The sequence below is a fragment of the Humulus lupulus genome, chromosome 1 (genome assembly GCF_963169125.1).
Source record: "Humulus lupulus chromosome 1, drHumLupu1.1, whole genome shotgun sequence".
NCBI lineage: Eukaryota > Viridiplantae > Streptophyta > Magnoliopsida > Rosales > Cannabaceae > Humulus > Humulus lupulus.
The window spans coordinates 200403860-200428552 of NC_084793.1; the positions used below are offsets into that span (position 1 = coordinate 200403860).

General features: G+C 34.8%; 1 protein-coding gene and 1 pseudogene across 1 annotated transcript; one reads left to right on the plus strand and one right to left on the minus strand.

The window, feature by feature from the left end:
• Positions 1-816: 816 nt before the first annotated feature.
• LOC133827033 (uncharacterized) lies at positions 817-1586 on the minus strand (annotated as a pseudogene).
• Positions 1587-5794: 4208 nt separating this feature from the next.
• On the plus strand, positions 5795-15123 carry LOC133827049 (uncharacterized). Its single transcript, XM_062258818.1, has 18 exons — positions 5795-5821; positions 6252-6335; positions 6777-6821; positions 7469-7718; positions 7768-7829; positions 7937-8071; positions 8208-8279; positions 8369-8440; positions 8540-8584; positions 8882-9101; positions 9256-9349; positions 10290-11431; positions 11494-12380; positions 12439-12766; positions 12821-13071; positions 13130-13457; positions 13525-14107; positions 14304-15123. Exons 1-18 carry the CDS (start codon positions 5795-5797, stop codon positions 15121-15123), a joined length of 5445 nt encoding a protein of 1814 aa, XP_062114802.1.
• The last annotated feature ends 9570 nt before the right edge of the window (positions 15124-24693 follow it).

Genomic DNA, 24693 nt, shown 5'->3' on the forward strand with positions numbered 1-24693 from the left:
ATTAAATTTTGAAAATAAAAAATTTTCACTTTTAATTTTTTTTAAACCATTTTCCATTTTTAGTTTTTTTTTTCTTCTTTTCTTCAAATCAGCACATCATTTTATATTGTTAAACAAAACATAAATATAAAAGTTATCAAACGCATTTATTATTTTTTGTTTTTAAAAACAAAAATAATTATCAAACATCTTTTTATTTTTTAAAAATAAAGAAAAAATATAAATAATAATTCTATTTTTGTATTTAAAAAATTCAAAAACAAAAATTTTACCAAACACAACAAAAATGTTACACATAAATATAATAATATTTTTTAACGGTATTTATCAAATCGTAGACTTAGACTTACTAGATTAGTATAATATTGTTAAGAAAAAAGTAAATATACACATTATTTATTTATGAAGTCAATATAACCAAATCAAAAAAATTATAGCTAATAACAATCTTAAAAAATGTCAAACTTAAACGCAAACACAAAAATTTAGGTTGTAACATAAATAGTAATATTCTAATATCTCAAAATAACTATTAGGCATTATTTTGCAACATATTCATAATATATTGCATTTTTACCTCATCTGACATTGCATAAAACACTCGCATCAATGAGGGCTTTTCTACTAACATGTTGGTGGCTTTAATACATTGTATTGCAGTTAGGCTGTCAATCTTGCTTATTTCTGTATATAAATTGGCTTGCATATCAGCTACTTCTTTATCATTTGATAATGCACTGATCAATTCTTGAAGTTTGGGGACGATTTCTGATACAGATTCTGCTAATGCGCCAATATTAGCTGACATACCATCAATTACCTTTGACCTTTTCTTTTTATTACGTTGTTGGCACTAGTAGTACTCTCAGTGGATCTACGACGCATATTACTAGGGTGTTGAGTATTTGAGACACCATCAAACTCATCTATTTCTTCATCATCCCCTCCATCAGCTATATTATCATCAACTCCAAAATCCACACCAATTGTATCCTCTTGTCGTATTTCCTCTTCATCATCGTCAACATTACTAGCATTTGTTCCAGTAGCACGATCTCGACCATATATTTATGCTAGCTTGTAGTAATAAGGAAATGGTTTTCCATATAATCCACTTGCATCTTTACGTTTCTGTGTATTCACAAAACAATGCAATCACATGTTCTCATAAATAACAGACATTAATATATATATCTTATTATATATAAATATATGTCAAACTATATTGTATTTACCTTCACCCACTCATCAAATGCACTTTTTTCACATAATAACATCATATGCTCATTGTCCCAACCAAAACCACTTAAAGACAACAATTCAGTCAAGCAACAATACTTTCCCTTTAAAGTTTTAATACGAGATTCAATATGAGGTGAGGCCTTCAATCTAGAACGTTGTAATTTTGTTTCTAACATAATCTCTATTTGTTGCAAATATCCATTTTTAAATCCACAATCAGCCCGCCATGTAGGATTTTGGCTTAACTCTAGAAGACAGTCGATCAAAGCATTGTCTTCCATTGAAGTCCAGTAATGTTTATTTTGACCTCTCCCTCTTTGACCTACATTAGAGTTAGAACTCATCCTGTACATTCATATAAAACTTCTCATGAGTATAAAAACAAAACTCAGAAGAATTAAGTACTCATAAATCAATATGAATGAAATTAAACTCAAACAACTTGGACAAAAAGTATGCACATTTCAAATTAATGTATATATGTCATTAATACATCAAAATATGATCAAAGTGCTCAAATACAAATAGTAGAATAATAAATACTAAAAAAAAAATTATCCTAAACCTCTATTTGCTCGCCATGTATTCCACATTTCTTCTGCCAAATTTTGTCTCCATGTGGTCCAAGAATTTGAAGACTCAACACTATTTATATAATTATAATTTGTTGTAGTATGATTTTCTGGAAAATTATTCATCTCATTTTTCACTGGATCAATGTTCATCTCTTTTCGAATAAAATTGTGAAACATACAACAAACAAAAATTATACGTCGTTGTGTTTTCAAGTCATAAAAAGATGGACTTCTAAGAATTGCCCATCGCATTTTCAACAATCCAAAACAATGATCAATTACATTCCTAGCACTTGAGTGTTTCATAATGAAGAACTCTTCCAGTGTGTTTGGAAGGTGTCCATCATCCCAATTATTAAGATGGTATCGTGTTCCTCGAAAAGGTGCAAGAAAACCTTGACCATTGGTGTATCCAGCATCAACTAAATAATAATAACCTACCACCAACATAAAATAAATTTTGTTATTCGATGGAAAACTACATTATTAGTTTGAGATTAAACTTTTACAAGTTTGCTATAATTTATTATTTTACCGTTAGGGACTTTTAACCCATTTCTCCTAGTCCCGGCATCTCTCAATACTCGTCCATTGTGTGTTGAACCTTCCCAACCTGGTAAGACATATATAAACGGCATGTCTTGTGAACAAACCCCCAAAACATTGGTTGCGATCTCTCCTTTTCTTGTCCTATATCTTGGTTTATCAGCTTCACGTACACGCACTCTTATATAGGTTCCATCTAATGCTTCCAAACATTTCTACATCAAATTCATTCCACTTATTATAATAAATTTTAGTTAACAATCAACAACTAAATTTTGTAATCCATAATTCATACCTTAAACCACTTCCACCTTGGATCGATTGAGGTCTCTAATACTGGCTTAGGTGTTTTCCAAAATTCTTTTTGGCAGCGAATCATTACTTTTAAACATTCATGAAAATATTTACTAACAGTTTTTCCTGATCTCTTAAAACTAAAACCAACAACACGATTCTTATGGTGGTGTGCTAGAATATATAGAAACATTGCTACCATCTCCTCAATCGATACATTGCGTGTCCTTCTTAAATTTCCTCTTGTAGTGAGTATGCTACATAATTTTTGAAAAGCTTGTCTATCCATTCTTAATTGTGAAACACATTTGACATCACTTTCATACATTAAATCATGTAAGTTTTCTAATTGTCTATAGACTCTCATAATAGATAACGGATGATTGAGACGTTTTTTGTAACTTATCCATGCATAAGCACATGTAGTTGTACATACACTTAAAATAATTTGTAATAGTACAATCAAATTTTGTACTACAACAATAATTTTTTGTTTCCTTGTCAAACTTAACGAAGTCATTCGTCTACAAAAAAAAACATAAATTAACAAAATATTTTGGTATAAAAAATAAATAGTCAAATTCTTTTTTCAAAATATAAAGATAGCAACCAATTAATTAACAACATACATATATATATACTATGCATATATATATAAATAATTTGGTTATCAACATTCTTTTATCGTTTTGTTTTGTTTTGATATTGTTTATTTTTGTTTTTTTTTAATTGACTTTTCTCTTTTCTTCTTGCCACTATATTTGTACATAAATGAGTTAGACTTCTTTAATTAAAAAAAAAAAAAAAAAAACTAATGTTCCACTTTATTTTGTTGTAACATTTTGTAATAATTAATTAAATAATAACTTTTAAAAAAAACTATTATTTTTTTAATAAAAATATCTTACATAAATACTATTATTATAATACAATACATTGCACTAGAAGACAAAAAAATGAATATATACATAAACCTTTAAGAAAACAAATCAAGAAACGATATAAATTTTAAAAAATTTAAAATGAGTAATGATATTCTATTTTTTTCCCTAGTAACTCATATATAATTCCTCAATTATATAAAGAAAAAACATATTAATATATTACATATATAGTTAATACATTATTGCTTAACAATTAATATTATTAAAAAAAAATATTTTTTTCTTGGATTAAAAAAAGTATTTAAGCATTATTATTATTATTATTATATATATAATAGTTTCATGATTCGTGGCTCATTGATTTGAACGATTAGTTTTAAAAGATTAAAATTTAATATTAAAAATTAAATAAGTAATACTTAAATGTGAGAGATTGTTTAAAAATGTTTGTATCAATGTTTCAAATTTGCCTATTATTCTATTACTTTCATTATTATTATTATCTTAAAAAAAGTGATATGTTTTTAGAGCGTTTTAAAAAAATTTAATAATAAAAGTTAATTTTCCATTATATATTAATCTTCTCACGTCAAATTTTTTATCTTTCTTTTTTTTGGAAAACACGTCAACTATATTTTTAGAACAAAAAGAAAATGTAATAAGTACAGTATATATAATAAATAAATATTTAAAAAAAATAAATACATACAAACACTAATTTGGTACAAAATAATAATAATAATAACTTAAATAACTAAAAACTATTTAAATTAATAAATTATATTCCACGAAATATGAACAAAAAAATCTATCATATATACATCATCACATATGTTGGACCTATCAATAATATTCATGCAAAGTTGTTGTTTATATGCAAACATTAAACACCACCTACCATGAATACGCTTAAGAAAAAAAAAAGAATCAATCATAAATATGTCCATCATTTCTCTAATAAAATAATTTAACATTCTTTTGCAAAAAAAATCAAACTTAAAAATTAGTTACTTATGATGAAGTATAAATAATAAATTTAAATGTTAGTTAAATATTAATTATATATTTCCTAATTTTGATTTTCAATAAATATTTATGTATCTACTTTATCAATATATTATTTATAAACTATTTTAATAATAATACGAATATAAATAACATAATCATTATATAAATATATATATATATTAGTTCTAAAACTAACATGACGTGCCTACCAATTTTTTTTTTTAAATTTATTCAAAACAAAACTCATTATTAGTTGAGATTTTATAGCATTCTAGTTAGGGGTGGCAATTTGGGTCACGACACGATGACACGACACGACACGACACGATTAAGGTAAACACGAACACGACACGTTTAATAATCGTGTCGTGTTCGTGTTTGAGTTTTTGACACGTTTAATAATCGTGTCGTGTTCGTGTTTACCTTAATCGTGTCGTGTCATAATCGTGTCGACCCATTTAATAATCGTGTCGTGTCATAATCGTGTCAGACACGATAACACGAATATTTTACATAGGTTTTCTGATTTTTTTCGTATAATTATGATTAATCGTGTCATAATCGTGTTATCGTGTTATCGTGTTCGTGTCGTGTTGACCCGTTTAATAATCGTGTCGTGTTCGTGTTCATATTTTTGACACGTTTAATAATCGTGTCGTGTTCGTGTTGACCTTAATCGTGTCGTGTCATAATCGTGTCGACACGAATCTGACACGTTTACACGAATTGCCACCCCTAATTCTAGTTATATATGCATCTTTATTTAAATTTCCAACAAAATATTTATCCTAAATAATAATAATCACAATAACATTAATAATGAAAATAATAACTTTTTAAATTTAAATTCTTAAATATCTGTTTGAATATCCATATGTAGATTTTTTTTCTATTTTATTTTTTTATATAAAAAAATGAACTAAATTAGTTTTGATTAAGATCATTTAAATTTACTTCTATCATGTATTGTTTTGGAAAGTTGATAATGAAAAAAGATTCATCGAATTTAATGTTCACTATCTATATATGTGTAAATAATTATACATGGGTTAACATGTTGGGAATTGAAACTATCTATATATGTATCATAAACAAGATGCAAGAAGATTAATTACAACTAAAGTGAAAAACACAAACACAAATCTATACCGTAACATAATATATATTTAATTTAAAAGAATTAAAAATAAAAAAATATATATAATATGTTACCTGAAGGTGAAGTGCACGTCTAGAATAACCACAATGGAAGTCAAATGTAGATTTGATTGTGTAAACAGAAGTCAAGAAGAAAAACAAGAAGAGAAAAAAAAATGATGAAAGCATAATAACAATAATGAAGAAGAGAAGAAGTTGAAAATCAACGATAAGAAGAGAAAAAAAAATAATGCTTACGTTAGATAAATTAGACTGATATTTGTAGGGTAGAATTGTCTATTAATTTTTAAATATAAAAAATCAAAAGTAAAAAATCAAAAATCAAAATAAGTTTTCAGCACAATCTCATTCATTAAAGAGACGAGGGGAGAACATTTCCTTTATTTTTCTCCGAAATTTATATGGGTCTCACTAGTCTTTCCCATTCCTAAAATTCCATTCCTAAAATTTAGTAAACACTTGAATGGAAATAGTTAACATTTAATAGATTCTCGTTCCCTCTAAGTAAACATGCCATAAGACTATTTAACATTCTTTTAAACAGGTGAGCGATGTCGATGATGTCTACCAGAAAGTCACTGTGAAGATAGTTCCAAGGATCGATTTACGGGCACTTGCTGATAAATTGGTATTAACTTACTTTTCTTATTATTTATTATCATCAAATTAAATTCTTGTAAGAGGCTTGAATAATAAAAATTAATATGGCTGACAGTATATAATTTCACTGGTTCTTAAGCAGTATATACCAGTCTTATCAAATGTAACTTGCTATGACACAATGAAGCACCTAAGAGGATGTAATGTCATTAAAGAAAAAATATCTTAGAAACTTTTTATTTATAGTTTTGAGAAGCGTGGTGTGCCTTCTAGTTTTTTTTTTCTTCCTTTAAATAATAATAATAATAATTGATAACAATTCAGCGCAGGATTTTGTCATGTAAACAAAATCATATATTTGATCCTCTAAATAATTATATGTGCTTATATACTAAAGTGGATGTAATAATTGGAGTTCCCATTGATTTGAAGTTGAAAACTGATATGATTTTCTAATTTGTTACTTCAGGGTGGAAGGGAAGTTGTCAAGAAGGCATTGTCTCCTCTTTCCCCGGTTAATGAACACAGATGAAGCCAGGTTCTACTCTTTGTTTTTATCTCCGTACTACAGTGCATCATATATCATGATATTTTTTTGACATGCTAGAAGATATTGGAATCATTTCTTCATTAATATACTATTAGACTATGGTGTCCCACATGGAATATGTGTAAGAATATTGAACTATTAATAAGAACATGTGTAACTCCACTAATAACCAATTGGTTTTTAGATGGAGCCTCATGATTCTTGTCATGGTATCAAGAGCCAATTCCCTAGCGGGCATTCGATCCACACCGATCCAAAAGAGTGAGTCAAGCCGCACGAGATCCGCATAGTGCGAAAAGACACTTGAGATCCAAAAAAATAAGCGAGCTGACAAAATGGGCCACTTGTGATCAGGTGATTCAAGATTGGTAAAGAGTGAGCCAAGCCGCACGAGATCCGCATAGTGCGAAAAGACACTTGAGATCCAAAAAAATAAGCGAGCTGACAAAATGGGCCACTTGTGATCAGGTGATTCAAGATTGGTGAACGAAAAATCGCCACCATCTTGAGGGGGGATATTAGACTATGGTGTCCCACATGGAATATGTGTAAGAATATTGAACTATTAATAAGAACATGTGTAACTCCACTAATAACCAATTGGTTTTTAGATGGAGCCTCATGATTCTTGTCTTATACGTGTGGAGAGAAGGCGGCATCCAATGACTGGAGAATTCTTTGACTACATTGGTGGCATGATGTTCAAAGATGGTTTTCTTTATAAATTGGTGTCCACGAGATCAATTCTTGCTCATATTATAGAACCAACTCTTGATGAGCTTGAAAAATTTAAACAGAATGGAGAAAAAGGCTTTTCTTCATCGCCAGCTGAAAATATAAAGAAGCTGCACTTTGTCAAGGGTGATAAAATTCGTGTTATGAATGAAGGGGGATCTCCAAAATTTGTTAGGAACTGTAGACAAATTAGAAGGAGAGAATGTACTCATTAGAGCAGACATGAAGGACTTGCCGGTAAGTTCTGAAAAGCCTTGTTTACTTCCTATGGTTTCAGATTGCTTCATAATTTTAAAAAGGAATACTCACATAATTATTTTTCTTAATGGTCATATACTACATAGGCAGAGAACTATTTTGTTAATGTAAATGAACTTTGCAAGTGCTTTAAGCTTGGGGATAGAGTAAAGGTTGTTTCTGGTGCTCAAAAAAATTCAACTGGTATGGTCACCAAAATTGGAGGTCATGTTCTTGGTATTGTATGCGATCAAACCAGGGAAGTTGTAAGAGCTTATAATCTTTGCTTAAACTCTTTGTTGCAAAATGAATTATTAATTATTCCTTTCAAATTTAGTCACCAGTGTCACTCAAATATCTGTATATCGTTTTATTTAGGTACAAGTGTTTGCAAATGATGCCGTGAAAAGCTCTGAAGTAGTTGTTAAATCCTCCAAGAGGGAGATACATGTAGGCCATTTCAAGCTTTTGATAGGTTCATAAGATGTTGTATATGCCTTTCAGTGTTCTATTTGTACCTAATTTTGATAATTTTGTAGGGAAAGCCAATGGTTTCAATGACTACAAAAAATGTACATCGTCCAAATATAGTGTCCAAAAAAGGTGCTACCGTCTGTAGTTTACCCTCTCCTTCCATCTCTTTTCATTTTCGTTTGAAATGTTAAAAGAACTTTTTAACTTGTGATTTTCTTACTTACTGGGTGCATCAGATGAAGGCAGATACTGAGGTGGAAGGAGCAGTAATTCTCTTGCCGGTAGGAGAATAAAAATCTGCCAAGGAACCTATAAGGGTTCTATTGGTATTGTGAGTGAAATGAAAGGCCAAACTCTACATGTACAGCGTCAGTCCACAGGGAAGATTCTGATAGGCATGTTTTCATATCTTACACTATCATTTCTCGTTTTTCATTTTCAAAAGTGAAACTAAAGTTTGAGAAAATTTGAGCATGCATTTTAAGCTAACCAATGGAAAAATATTCATAGAAAATAATGCTCACTCTCTTAGCCAAATTTACATTTCAATCGTGACAATGTTTATGCTCTATATGCAGTTAAGCGCAATGAAATCAAAGAAGATGTGGATGTCACAATCCCATACTGGTACCATATATCTCACAATTTTTATATCACAATTTTATGCTATTGCTAGATCATTTAAGCCTGTTCACACTGACTTTGTATTCAACAGCTATGGCACCAGAAATAGCGAGGCATCAATGCCTTCTCGTACACCACTGCATCCTACCATGACACCTATGCGAGATATAGGAGGTTTGAGATTAAACCATGACACCTATGCGAGATATAGGAGGTTTGAGATTAAATTTTCTATTTTATTCTGTTGGAACAACCTATACATAGACAATCACTTTTGTTCTAGAACATTAGTGAGTTGAGCCATAATTTGATCAACGTTTGCTTGCAGCAACACAATTTGATGGTGGAATGAGGATTCCTATGCATAACCAAGCTTGGAATCCTTGTGTGCCAGTGACCCCTCAGAGCTCTGTTCCAATATTGTAAGGACCAATATTTTTAGTATGACAAATTAGGTCCAGTCGTGTCTGGATTGGTCTTATGTTGTGTCTGGAGTTTGTTTGTTTTAGTAAGTGTCCACGTCAATCTTTGTGTACAGCAGGGTTGTTAGTGATGAACAGTTGTTGGTAGTTTCTGGTTTATACCTAATTTTAGCTAAGTATATATACTAGCCTGGTTAATCAGTTACAACTAACCTCTCAGATGAGGCAGTCGCATATTGTGCTTTGTAGTACCATTTTCTTTGTGCTGTTGATATTTTGCAAGTTCTTGCAAGAAACTCCATTAACTATGGTTCAAGGTTTCTGTGCAAGCTCTGAAGTCAAGCTGTGTCAGCTGAGTCTTGGCATCATAGATCTGAAGGTTTTCAGATCTGAAATACTGTTGAAGGGAGTTCAACATTGAAGCAAGGGGATCTTGCATTTATAACCAAGGGATTTGGTTATTTAGGGTAAAAAGCTTCACTGTATGTTGAGAAAGATTTTATAGTTTGCAGGTTTAATCTTGAACTGGTTATTGTAAAGTTACATATTTGATATAGTGAGAGTTATTACCGTGGTTCAGGGAACCCAAGCACTAGTTGGATGGAATGTGTTTTCAGTGCAGACGAAGCTTGTAATTTTGTGTGTTGATTCTTATGGTTTAGTTTTTAATGTTCAAGCATAAATCAAGATAAAATCAATATGAATATTGGAAAATTGGAAAGATAGGTAAAAACCTAGGTTTTTCAATTGGTATCAGAGGCAGGTTGTTTCTTGAGAATTTTTCTTTCGATCCTCCTATCTTTCGTATACTGGAATTGATATTTGATTTGTCTTTTTGTAAGTCACGGTTCTTGATTTCTGGGTTCTCCAGTTGACACTAACCCTCTCTGAGTTCCAACTCTGGGAGTATACTGCTTTCTCTTTTTTGTTGTTCGTACAGAATGGAGATGTTCAGAGAAGGAGGTTCCACATCCCAACCCCCAATGCTTGAAGGGGCAAACTATCCTTACTGGAAGACAAAAATGTGTGCATTCTTGAGAGTTGTTGACGAACGGGTGTGGATGGCTGTCGAAGATGGATGGAAGTGTCCAACCGTTGTTGAAGATAAGGTTGTTAAGCCTAAACAAATGAATCTATGGACTCCAGAGGAGATGGAAAGGGCCAACTTTAACTCAAAGGCTATGCACGCTCTCTTTAATGCAGTTTCTACAAATCAGCTGAAAGTTATAGCTAACTCTGAAATTGCCAAAGAAGCATGGGAGAAACTAAGAATAAAAAATGAAGGAACTGATGCTGTAAAGAAGTCAAGACTGAGAGCGTTGGCAAAAGCTTTTGAAAATCTATCTATGGAGGAAGAAGAGATTGTGGCGGAGTTCCATGTCAAATTGTGCGATATCTCGAATGAATCTTATGCACTGGGCAAGACTTACTCAAACGCAAAACTGGTTCGCAAGGTTCTTGGAGTTCTGCCTCGAAAGTTCATGTCAAAAGTTACCTCTGTAGAAGAAATGAGAAATGTAGAGGAACTTGATCTTGATGAGTTAATTGGGTCATTGCAGAAATATGAAATGACTCTTACACGGTGGAAGAAAGGCAAGAAGCAGAAAGATTCCGAAAAAGAAAAAACTGATAACAGTCTTGCGTTTGTGCATAAGGAGGAAAAGAAGTCAATCTCAGATATGTCTGACGGCTTCACTGATGAGACTCTTGCTTTACTGACCAAGAATTATGCAAAATTCTTGAAAAGGAATTACAAGAAATACTTTCCTGGAGGAAAAGAGAATGTTTCCAGGAGAAACTTTGGTGGAAACAATAAGCTAACCCAGCAGTCTGGTGACAAGAAAAATAGGGGAATACAGTGCCGAGAGTGTGATGGTTTCGGACATATTCAAGCTGAGTGTGTCAACACTCTTAAGAAGAAGAAAGCCTTAGCAGCAACCTGGAGTGATAATGATGAAGAAAAGAGCTCCAGCTCAAGTGACGGGTCTGATGAAGAGAAACAAGTTGTGGCATTTATGGCAAAGAGTCATCAATCAATGTGCTCAGAGGAAGATGGAAAATCGAGCTTGTCTGATGTGGACAGTGAAGGGAGACATCATGCATATGAGGAGATGTTCGTTCAATGGGAGTATATGGCTAAACAGATGAACAAAAACTTGAATCTGAGAAGGCTGGGTTGCAGAACACTGTTAAAAAGCTCACAAAACAGCTTGATGAGAAGGACAATGAGATTTACAAACTGACTGCAGATTTAATAAGAGCTAAACAGGCTCTTGAGTTTATCCCTCCAGGAACTGCAGCAATTAACCAAACTTTGCAACTTCAAAAACCATATGGAGATAGAACATCCATTGGTTACAAAATGTTGTATAAGAAAGGGGGAAATTTGGGAATTTATGATCCCTCTTCATCCAAGAGCAATGAAGACAAGACTCCTGATGACTCATTGCACAATACTCTCAGCCTTGGTTTCCCAGATCCCTCTAAACAGGTCAGTGTCTCATCTGGACCTACCAAATTGAGATTTGAAGGAAGGAAGACTGTCCTGGTTGGACAGGTTCAAAAGGAGAGGTTTGTTCACATTTGTCACTTTTGCAACAGAAGAGGACATATTAGACCCAGATGCTACAAGTTGCAGACGTATTTGAAAGCTATGATTGATTGTCCAAATAGCTTTCAACAACCAAATCGATTTAATGGGAAGTTGTCATATAGTGAGTGGAAACCAAAAACTAATCTTGGCACAAATGTTGGATTAGTTGCTCACACATCTCTTTCAGCTTTCCATGAAGATCAATGGTACTTTGACAGTGGATGTTCACGACATATGACTGGCAACAGAAATGTGTTGGTTAACTATAAAGAAGGAAAGAAGGGAGCTGTGACCTTTGGAGATGGGAACAAGGGTCAGATCTTTGGAAAAGGTGACCTGGTGCTAAATGGAGTAGCTCCATTAACTAAGGTGTTGTACGTTAAAGGTCTCAAGGCAAACCTGATTAGCATCAGCCAACTTTGTGACAATGAATACACTGTAAGTTTTACTAAAACTCATTGTCTTGTTGCAACTAATTGGTGCTTAGTCTTGACAGGTAATAGAACCAGCGACAACTGCTATGCTCTTAGCAATCAAGTTCTATGCAATAGATCCTTTCTTGATGAGCCAGACCTGTGGCACTATAGACTGGGACTATAGACTGGGGCACTTGAATTTTAGAGACCTAAAGAGAATTGTGAAACTTCAAGTAGTTCGAGAAATACCTGAGATGAAAGTCACTAGAGATAGGTTATGTGGTCCTTGCCAACTAGGAAAACAGACAAAAGCCTCACATCCTCCTGTAAACATGCTACTCACCTCCTGTGTGCTAGAGTTGATGCATGTGGATTTAATGGGACCCATGCAGAATGAAAGTCTAAGTGGTAAATGATTTGTCATGGTCCTTGTTAATGATTACTCACGGTACACTTGGGTAGATTTCCTCAAAGAAAAGTCAGACACCTTTGGACTCTTCTCAGCCTTGGTTCTCAGGCTCCAAAATGAAAAAGAATCTAAGATTAGGAAAGTATATCGGATACGAAGTGATCATGGAAAGGAGTTTGAGAACACTGTGTTCTCAGATTTTTGCGATCAGTTGGGGATAAAGCATGAGTTCTCAGCTCCAAAAACACCTCAACAGAATGGGGTTGTTGAAAGGAAGAACAGGACCCTACAGGAAATGGCTCGAGTAATTATGCATGCTAAGGATATCTCTAAACAGTTTTGGGCTGAAGCAATTAATACAGCCTGCTATATCTGCAACTGTGATCATCTTCGAACTAGCACGACACAGACGGCCTATGAACTTTGGAAAGGAAGACCCCCTAACATCCGTCATATGCACATTTTTGGATGTATTTTTGTATGTCCTCAATGATCGAGAACACTTAGGAAAATTTGATCCAAGGAGTGATGAAGGTGTGTTTCTTGGATATTCACTTAACAATCGTGCCTATCGTGTGTTCAACAAAAGAACTCGTTCAGTGGTTGAGTCCATCAATATTCGATTTGATGACTTGGAAAATTCTGAAGAACCGGTGGCAGATGATGAAGCTCCAGTATTAACTACGCCAGGTCCAGTCACAGCTGGACAAAACCAAGTGTTTCCTGACACTCCGTCTGGATCACTCAACTGAACCAGCTGCATCCGAGGAACAAGAAGCAGGTCCTAGTAGCTCCAATGGTGATGAAGAAGTCACCAGTGCTCTGCCAAAGGAGACTCAACATGCAAAGCTTTATAAGAATGGACCGCCTTCTTGGATTCAAAAGGCTCATCCACCTGATATCGTTATTGGAAATCCAAATGCCACCATGGTCACCAGAAGAAAAATACAAAATCTGATTTCTTTTGCCTTTTACTTATCTCATCTTGAGCCAAAAAGTGTCAAAGATGCTCTTCTAGATGAATTCTGGCTTGCTACTATGCAAGACGAGATGTTCCAATTCAAAAGAAATGATGTATGGATCTTAGTACCTTTACCTGACGGAGCTAATGTTGTTGGAACTAAATGGATTTTCAAGAATAAATCGGATGAGTTTGGAACTGTAATAAGGAATAAGGCAAGGTTAGTAGCACAGGGCTACAATCAGGTGGAAGGAGTTGACTTTGTAGAAACCTTTTGCTCCAGTTGCAAGGTTGGAATCTATCCGGTTACTTCTTGCAGTAGCATGCCATCTAAGAATAAAATTGCATCAAATGGATGTAAAAATTGCATTTTTGAATGGTATTCTCCAAGAGGAAGTTTATGTGAAACAACCTCAAAGTTTTGAGGACCCTCAGTTTCCAGACCATGTTTTTCAAATGAAGAAGGCTTTATATGGGTTAAAGCAAGCTCCCCATGCATGGTATGACAGACTTACTGCCTATCTTTTGTCAAATGGATTCACTCGTGGTAATGCTGACAATACTCTCTTTATCAGGTATCTAATTGATGAAATATTTGTTGCACAAATATATGTGGATGACATAATTTTTGGGTCAATTTCTGAGAGTGAGGTCACTAGATTTGTGGAACTTATGCAAAGTGAGTTTCAGATGAGTCTAATAGGAGATCTATCATATTTTCTAGGACTTCAGATTAAGCAATCTGAACAGGGAATGTTTATTTCTCAGTCCAAGTATACTAAGTCCATGTTAGAAAAATTTGGTTTCACTCAAGTCAAACATGCTCACACTTCTATAGGCACCACCTGTAAACTGAATAAAGATGAATCTGGTGACCCCGTAGATCCAACCCTATACCGTAGCATGATAAGAAGCTTGTTGTATCTCACAGCTAGTCGTCTTGACATTTCCTTTAGTGTTGGAATATGTGCCCATTATCAAGCCAATCCTAAACAGTCTCATCTTACTGCTGTCAAATGTATTTTCAAATATCTTGCAGGGACTGTGGAATTTGGCTTATGGTATTCATGTGATACAAATATGTCCTTGGTGGGGTATGGTGATTTTGATTGGGCAGAATCTCTAGATGATAGGAAAAGTACTTCTAGGGGTTGTTTCTATATAGGGAAAATTTTGGTCTCTTGGTTTAGCAAGAAACAACATTCTATTTCACTCTCCACTGCTGAGGCAGAGTACATTGTGGCTGGTAGCTGCTATACTCAGCTCGTCTGGCTCAATAAGATGTTCACTGATTATGGCTATCCCCAAAAGTCATTGACCCTCTTCTGTGATAGCACAAGAGCCATTAACATTTCAAAAACCCCCAGTTCAACATTCAAGGACCAAACACATTGACATACATTATCATTTCATTAGGAACATGGTTGAGTCTAAAATGCTAACAATTTTTCATGTTTCCACTAATGCTCAGTTAGCAGATCTGTTTACAAAAGCTCTTGATGCTCAAACATATGCACATTTACGAACTAGCATTGGTCTCTGCACCATTTGAGAGGTTTGGTGTCACATTCTTTTCTCATGCTTTGCTATTTTTTTACTTGTGTGTACTACTTCTTTGTTGGTCAGTGCTTACTTAATCACATCAGTTTTTTTTTTCAAGATTTAGAATTGAGCCTTTATTTTCTCCAGCTCAAAAGGCTACCATTATTGGATGAAATGGGAAGAGCTTCCTTTGTACCATCATATGCTCTGAGGAGTTTGCTCTTCCTCTTGGTATTTGTTGAGAAAAATTAAAAAGGAGACGGCTACATCTCTGATAATGAGTGAAAGCCAGTGCTGGGTACTTGGAAAACTCAAAGTGTCTATTGTCAAAAGAGATTTAAAAAAAAATAATAAAAAAAATAAATATAAAAAATAAAAATTGTTTGAGTGAGGGGACCAGTTAATGATTCATGATACTTCTTGGTTCTCATGAGGTCTTTTCACACACACATGAAAATAGTGGCTCAAATCTCTTGTTTAAAAAAAAAATGTGTGCTTTAGTAAGTTGTGTTTTTCAAATGTTATAAGTCATAAATTTTTCATTTTTTTGTGGCAAGCAGTGTGTATATATTTTGACCAGATAAGAACATTTTTTTCTCTTGCATAGATATTGAGCTTGTCAGAGTTGTTGTTCATAGATCTCTTCTGCCATTCATGTGTGATTATTTCTTTATTTGGCACTTTAGACTTTATTCTTGTTTCATTTTTTTTGTTACAAATGTATTGTTTGGTCTTTCATATATTACCTTGGGTTTTAGTTATTTTTATGGGCTTTGGTGTTTTTTTTTTTTTTTTGTGCATTGTTTTTAAAAATATCATTTTTTTAAATGCACAGTCAATAACTGGTAGGGGAATGCGAATGGCCTCTCTCTATATATATCTATCATCATCCTTTAAGGTTGTATGAGGTTTTTTTTGCAGTGGTCTAAATTTAAAAACCCTAGAAGTGTAAGGCATCATGAAAGAAAGAGCAAATCGTTGTCGGTCAATTCTCCCACCTTTTCCCGTCGCTAATGCGACTGTCTCTCCTCCTCCGAGGGTGGCTGTCCCTCCTTCTATGGATGCATCTGGGGCATCTGTAGTCGCCACACCCTCTGATCAGGTTGTGTCATCTGATCCTGACCCAAGCTTGGCTTTAGCCATTGTTACGGTGTCGCCTACCGTTGCTGAGTTGGCTCCTCCTCCGTCGACGTCCCCTCCTGCGGCAATGACTGAGTCTGCGGCTGGGCTGGTCGATCCTCAGTCTCGTTGTGTCGTCGATAAGCCTTCTAAATCCTCTTCTGTGTCTTCACCAAAATGTTTTACTCGATCATCTATTGTGTCATCCTCTCCACCTCGTGAGTCACCTACATTACCAGACACTAACCCACCCACTCCATCCCCTCCTAAGTCGCCTTGTGTGTCTAAGCAATCATCACCCATAAACCCCAAGGCACGTTCTGGCATTGAGTAAAAAACCAAAACCCAAGTCCCTGCTCAGTCAACAGAAAAAGAAAAAGTGTCAGTTTCATCACCTCCCAAAAAATCTTCTGCTCCAAAACGTAAGTCCAAGAATCCTGTGTTTGAACCTTCTCCAAAACACTCTTCTGCTCTAAAACGTAAGTCCAAGGTGTTGGATTAGCTTATACAGGATCTTTATTAATTTTCATGTATATCTAATATTAAACAAATTAATACGAGATAGCCTAAAACATGTTTCTAAAATTGAATTCAAAGAGAAACAAATAATAGAATACTTACAGTATACGCAGCGAAATTAAAGAGTCATTCCTTCAGTTTCTCTAACTCTTGTATCCTCTCTGTCGCAGAGTATTATCAAGAAACTGAACCGATCTTCTATTTTCTTCACAATCTTCCAATGTATCCTTAGAACCACCTAGACTAGTGTGGGTAATTCTCAACACATGAGATAGATATAGAGAGAATAAGAGAAAATAACAAAGAGGCTTAGAAAATGACTTGTGTTTAGAGAGAATCTAAAACTATCAGAAAATCTGACTTGTGGCTTATCAAACTTCTTTTTTGACTTCTCTCTAAGCACTCCTTTTATAGACTCAATTAGGCCATTTAATTTAATTAAAAAATCAATAAAATAATAGCTATTTTGAAGCCCTAGGTCGAAATTATCATGGGCTATAGGCCCGTGAAATTTCTCATTTGATTATAAGCCCATTGGACTTAAAATCAATGTCTGTATTATTTTCTATTGATTTAATTAATTAAATAATTATTTAAATCCTTTATCAAATTAATTATTTATAATTTTAACCTTGATTTAAATTTATTTATTAATTTAGATACCAATTTATCTTAATTAATAAATCTGCCATAATTTCTCTTTTCTTCTCAAAATTACACAACTCTGTGAAACTATCCAAAATTGACCTGGTCAACTTTGATAATTCTAATTGATGATTAAATCAATTAATTAAGACTATCTAGATGATTTTATCCAAGGTACAATGGGGACCATGGGCCTATGAAATCAAGCTCCAATAAGTTATCATAAATCTAACAAATAAATTTACTAACTTATTAATTCCTCGTGACTCCATTATAGACTTGGAATTGCGCTCTTGAATTCATAGAACGCTCTATAACAAATATAGATACGCTATTAATTATCCATTGTTACAACCATAATTGTCACTCAATCCTCTATAGACGGTCTACAATGAGATAGGACTAAAATACCGTTTTACCCCTCATTGTATTTTATCCTTAAAACACTTAGTTCCTTGTAAATGATATTTCAGTGAACTAATTCAATTACTAAAATGAGATCTCTATCATTTAACACCTTGAACCAAACTAAAAGGAAACCATCATTTCACTTCTTCATCAGAAGCTATAGATGTTCATATCTATGATTAACACTCCCACTCAATTATACTACCGAGTTCCCAAGATGTAAGTATGGGCTAGTCCGTAGGGTAAGCTGGTAACAAACAAGTCAAAGAACTCAAATAATACAATCAGTTAGAATACTAACCACTCAGAATTGAGATTGAATTGACTTATGGTCAACTATATGATATGACTAGAATAAATAATAACGGTATGTTTACTTATCTTATCAACTGTCAATATCGGTCCTGTCCGATGTAACAAATACATCCGATCTTATCTACTTTACTAATGTTCTAGAAAGAACATAACACTATAATGTGTAAGTAGATCATATCGTAGATTGGCAAGTCAGTGTAAATCCTGGGCACTGACTAATCTTAAGACTAACTTATTTTGATCATATAATCATATTTATATTCCACTGTGATTACGTCACTATAAATAAGATTAGCTATATGCTCGAGATTTAATAGAAGTTTATATTAAACAAATAATCATGAAAATAAAATATGTGAGCAAAGTGATTGACCAAGTCAAAAAATGATTTCTATTCTTTTATTGATAATAAAATGAGATTACAAAGAATTTGGGTTTTAATTAGGGCATAAAACCCCAACAAACAAGGCCCCTGTGTTTGAACCTTCTCCTAAAAAATCAAAGCGTGTTTCTGGCCCTAAGGAGTCTGTGTCTACTGTTGATCCTACCTCTATTCAGTACTTTGTAGATGCTACTAAGGCTTCACATTATCAAAGATGGTTTGCTTTAAGAGAATTATGGCTTGAATATTCTGTAGTTTTGGAAGATTTTCCTGATTTGGTTGCACTTTTAAAGTCTAGGCATTGGGTTCATACAGTGTCAAAATTGGTGTCTCCTCATCCCATTTTAATTAGGGAGTTCTATGCTAATCTAGATAAGTCTGTTTTAGATGGGGTGAATGAAGATTGTCTTATTGATTTTGTGATGGGTAGTCGTATTAAATTTGCACCATCCACTATAGCTCGTGTACTCAAAGTTCCAAAAGTGCTTAAACCTACATATGATAAAACATACTGTAAAGCCCCAAATTCTCCGATGTATTTAACGGCGTGAACAGTAGGCCGGGAGGGCCATACTTGCTTAATTATGTTATTAATTGATAAATGCATGTATATGTTGATTATATTATGATATGATGTGAAATGCATGCATGTGAGTCCATATTTCTTTATACAGGGGTGTGATGGTAGTTTGGCCCGTTGAGGGTAAATTGGTTATTTGAACGCATGTTGGTGATATAAATTGAGACCACATTATGATGTGGGTTTGTTCGAGCCATTTGGCATGAGACGATCAAGGAAATGTTGATTATCGGTTTGGTCATAACAGGCTTAAGCTCGGGGCTCGGGGTGAGTCTCGGAGTGTTTTAATGATTAGAGTATTACCGGGCATTAAAGGGTAACGGGATGTGAAATATTGGAGTTTGAGAATATTGAAATTAGCGGGAATTGGGAAGCGTCAATTATGATTAACGGTATAGGTGGAAAGTACCAAAATTACCCTTGAGTTGGTTTAGAAACTTTTAAAGACCTAGGGGTACTTTGGTCATTTGGGGGTTTGGATATATATGGTTTTAGATGGCTGAAATAACAGAAGCAAAAACAGAGTTTCTCCACACTTCCTGTACATTCATCTCTCTCACTTTCCTCTTTGAAGTTTTTGAGCTCAAGGTGTGGAACTAAGCTAGGAAATCAAGGGGCTTTGGTTATAGACTTGGTTCAGCCATTGGAGAGGGTTCAATACCAAGTTTGAGGTAAGCTTTGATCATTATTCTTCTGGTTTTTCCCTGTTTTAAAGATAGTTTTCAGCTTGTGTTTTTATGGTGAATTGTTGGAATTGATGGAGGTTTTAGTTGGGGTTGTCTTGGGTTTTGCTTGGGGTGTGATATAGAACAAGTTTAGGGATTGTATTGGGGGTTTGAATGGTGTTTAAACTGGGTTTGATGGGCTGGTTCCAAGAGAAATCGTAAGGGAAGAAAAACAGGGGTTTTAGCTGTTCTGGGGGTTGCGCCGCGGCATGGCCAAGGAGAGCCGCGGCCCTTGGGGAATGCTGAGTTTGGGCACCTCTATTTGAGGGGCGGGCCGCGGCATGGCCAAGGAGGGTCGCGGCCCTTAAGGCATTATTGGCCAGAATTAGCTTTTTGGCTTGGGGATTCAAGCCTAAGGCCTCGGGATTGAACCTACTACCCGGTTGAGTAGTGTTTGAGGTCCCGGAGGTTAGGTTTTGGTTTGGGAACCTTTTATTATTCATTTTATTGATGGAATCCCATGATTTGGTTATGACCAGGTAACCGCTAAAGGACCAAAAAGTCGATCGTTCTCAGGGTTGTTCTTTTATTCGTTCTTGCTCGAACCAAAGGTAAGAAAACTGCACCCCAAATGTGACATGCGTGGATATTCATGAGGCATGTTGATTGTGAGAATATGGACATGGATTGAATATAGAATGCTTAGCATATGTTGCTCATTTGTGCATGGTACTGACTTATTACTCAGGTTTGGCAAGGGTGCTAGTATCAACTGTGAAGCTGTGACTTATTAGTCAGGTTCGGCGGTGATACTGGGCACTGATCACGTTGAGCTGACTCATTAGTCAGGACGGTCTTAGCGTGTGTCACGCAAGCCAACAAGATTTGATCTGATCGATTATCAGCATTGAATGACTCAAAGAGCATTAATGCCAGACCGACCCCGAGGGTCGATGAATGAAATAAGCGCTTGGAGGCTAGTGGCTTACTTAGCATCCACTCTCCCACCTGAATTAGTGACATGCATGGCAGCCACTCAGTACGGTTACCAGAACCTGTTGAAGGCTAGTGGCTTACCTATCAGCCACTCTTCCATTTGAATTAGTGACATGCATGGCAGTCACTCAGTACGGTTACCAGAACCTGTTGAAGGCTAGTGGCTTACCTATCAGCCACTCTTCCATTTGAATTAGTGACTTGCTTGTCAGTCACTCAGTGTGGTTTATCAGGACCTCATGTGGTGTTCACCCATTTGTTTGAAAGCTTTATGCTCAGTGTGATTATAATGATAATCATTTGATAATGTTTACATAAAGTGTTATGTTTTCTTGCTGGGCCTTGGCTCATGGGTGCTATGTGGTGCAGGTAAAGGGAAAGAGAAGCTCACCTAGCCTTGAGTGGAGAGCTGATGTGGTGGTGTGTACATATGCAGCCGCTTGACCACCACGGTCAAGGTGTTCTCAGAGGAACTAGGGGGTTTACCCTATTTTTGCCGCTTAGGTCGGCGGGGTTATAACTTTACAACAGTAGTGACCATTTTGTACTGAGAACAGCTTGTAAACGTTTTGTTTAGCTCTGCAGAGCAGTTTGTAATGAAAATTTCCATTACCCTTTTTACTAGTTTTATACCTTGACCTGTTAATTGTACTTAGAGCACGTTTTTGACCAAAGGACTCAGGTAGTGAGTCAAATTTCCGGTCCACCGTTCACCGTAACTGTTCTGGGGTAGCCAGGGTGTTACACATACAGTCTAGTTCAAACTACCATGGATCAAGTTCTAACTGGCCAGTCTGATTATGTTTAGGGGAATCATGATATTCCTGTAACACAATTGACTCCATTCTATAGGGTTCTTCATCAAGTGGCGTTATATAATTGGTTTCCTAATTCTCACCTATCCTCTGTTACACTTGAGATTGGGAAATTTCTGTATGTTGTGGGAACTGGGTGTCCATTGATTTGTCCAGTCTAATCTATGATCGAATAGCTCATGTGGCTTCCTCCACTGGTACTCGCAACAAATTGCCTTATCCAAGTTTGATTCAGCAGATTATTCAGTCTGCCAAACCACCATTGACCACACATGACTTCCAGGTTACGAATCCTATTTTGTCTAAAAGCTTTCTGATAGTTGTAAACAATAAGGTTCCTTCCACTGCTCTTTCTTCGAAGCCTTCTAAGCCCAAAGCTCCATTGTTTAAGGGTTTTCCTGATGCCAGTTGGCAAGTGCAGATGTATACAAAGTTCAAGGATTTCACTAAGCGCTACAAGAAAGGTCAGAAGAGGCAATTGCCTTTGCGGCATCTATGTACAAGCTTGTTCAGATTGTCAAAGCTCCAGTTGTCCAAACTGAGTATGGCTCTCAGTTTACTCCTTCGATCGATGTCTCTCCACCTGCATTTCATCGAGACTCTTTTGGTGAGTCTTCTGTTGATCCTAATTCTTCAATTCCTGTCCAGGGGGAGTCTACTTGTCCTGCTCAGGTCTCATCTCAGGTGCCCCCAGTTTCGTCTACAGTGCCTCCAGCTGACACAGGATTGGCTACAGCATCTCTAGAAGAGCTTCCCGATGTCATTGCTTAGATTCCTGATTCAACTGCACTTCTCCAGGGGAAGCCATCTGGTGCAGCTGTCAACTAATTGTGGTCAAAGATTATGCTCAATGAAGGGGGAGATATTAATACTTCTCTTATCTTTTTGATTAAGTGTTTTTGTTATTTTGGTTGTTTAAGACTTTGTTTACTGTTTGTCCAGACTCTTTTATATTTTGTTTGTTATTTTGGTTGTTTAAGTCTTTGTTTACTGATTGTCCAGACTTTTGTTGGTTGCATGGTTAATATTTTGATTTGCACTGTTATTTTTGTCATTGACCATAATTTGTCAAGGGGGAGATTGTAAGGACCAATATTTTTAGTATGACAAATTAGGTCCAGTCGTGTCTGGATTGGTCTTATGTTGTGTCTGGAGTTTGTTTGTTTTAGTAAGTGTCCACGTCAGTCTTTGTGTACAGCAGGGTTGTTAGCTAAGTATATATACTAGCCTGGTTAATCAGTTACAACTAACCTCTCAGATCGGACAATCGCATATTGTGCTTTGTATTGCCCTTTTCTTTGTGCTGTTGATATTTTGCGGGTTCTTGCAAGAAACTCCATTGACTGTGGTTCAAGGTTTCTATGCAAGCTCAGAAGTCAAGCTGTGTCAGCTGAAGGGATTTCAGCTGAGTCTTGGCGCCATAGATCTAAAGGTTTTCAGATCTAAAATACTGTTGAAGGGAGTTCAACATTGAAGTAAGGGGATCTTGCATTTATAACCAAGGGATTTGGTTATTTAGGGTAAAAAGCTTCACTGTATATTGAGAAAGATTGTATAGTTTGCAGGTTTAATCTTGAACTGGTTATTGTAAAGTTACATCTTTGATATAGTGAGAGTTATTACCGTGGTTCAGGGAACCCAAGCACTAGTCGGCTGGAATGTGTTTTCAGTGCAGACGAAGCTTGTAATTTTGTGTGTTGATTCTTATGGTTTAGTTTTTAATGTTCAAGCATAAATCAAGATAAAATCAATATGAATATTGGAAAATTGGAAAGATAGGTAAAAACATTGGTTTTTCAAATATTATTTTGTTTCTTGTTTTTTTTATGTATAGTGGTTGAGTTTTTCTATTGTCTGATTAATGACCTTTGTTTTGAAATAGTATAGAGTGAAAACTGGGGTAACTCTTAATTGCTTAATCCTTTTATGCAAACTTAAAAATGTAATGAATACAATACATTTGTGCTAGTTAATTTTAAGGTTGCCAATAAGTTTGGTATTTGTGCTGAAACAGAATATGTCCTACTCCTGCTCGAGGCCAGGTTGGTTGGAATTACAATGAACCTGGAAGACAGTGAAAGCACCATGACTCGTGGTAATTTATTTCAAACGTGCCCTTCACTAGTGTTATCTGTTCATTGATTTATTTATTTTCCATAAACATTATAGTAATTGAACATTGGACCTCATTCTTGAGATCCTTATCTTCATACTTATTCATGTCTTTTTGCAAATATTTTTTTATGATTTGGTCACCTTTGCTTTTTGTTTCTGAATGATATGGAGTAACATTACTTGTTCTGATTTGTTGCGTTTCAGAAAATTCTTCAAGTCCTCCAGTTGCTATCAGATCGTGGTGAATGTAAAAACACAGCATGATCTTATTGTAAATTCTAGAAGAGAATGACTTCAACTTAGATGTTATTTAGGATCACTTGTTTTTCTGTCTCATATGAGATATTAAATATCAAAGAAGCAGTGCATTTATTTATTCTTTGTTTTTTTTTTTGGGTGGGCTTACTGTTATGACATCTTATGGTTAATGATCACAATCAATATTTTTTTTTTTTGGAAATTTTATACAAAACATAGGTCATACCGTAAATCCAACTTTTGTTGTCTTCTTATAAAGAAACAAGGTATATATGACACATTACATATCTAATTGAGCAAACCAAATGTAACCACTTTTGATGGACACTTCTTGATGTAAACAAATTCATAACCATGCAACTTGCAATAAAATGGATGTAAGGACACTTGTCAATAAAAACAAATTCATAATCATGCAAGTTGCAACAACTTGGATGTATTTAAAAACTATTTCTATTGAATGCTTAATTTTAATAAATAAAAAAATTACCAGCCTGATTCTTGACAAGTGGATAGTCCACATTTGAGTTGTTGGCTTAATAAATATATTGCTTTCAAAAACCAGAAACTTAGAATTAAAGAACAAAGTCCCTGATGCTGTTCCCT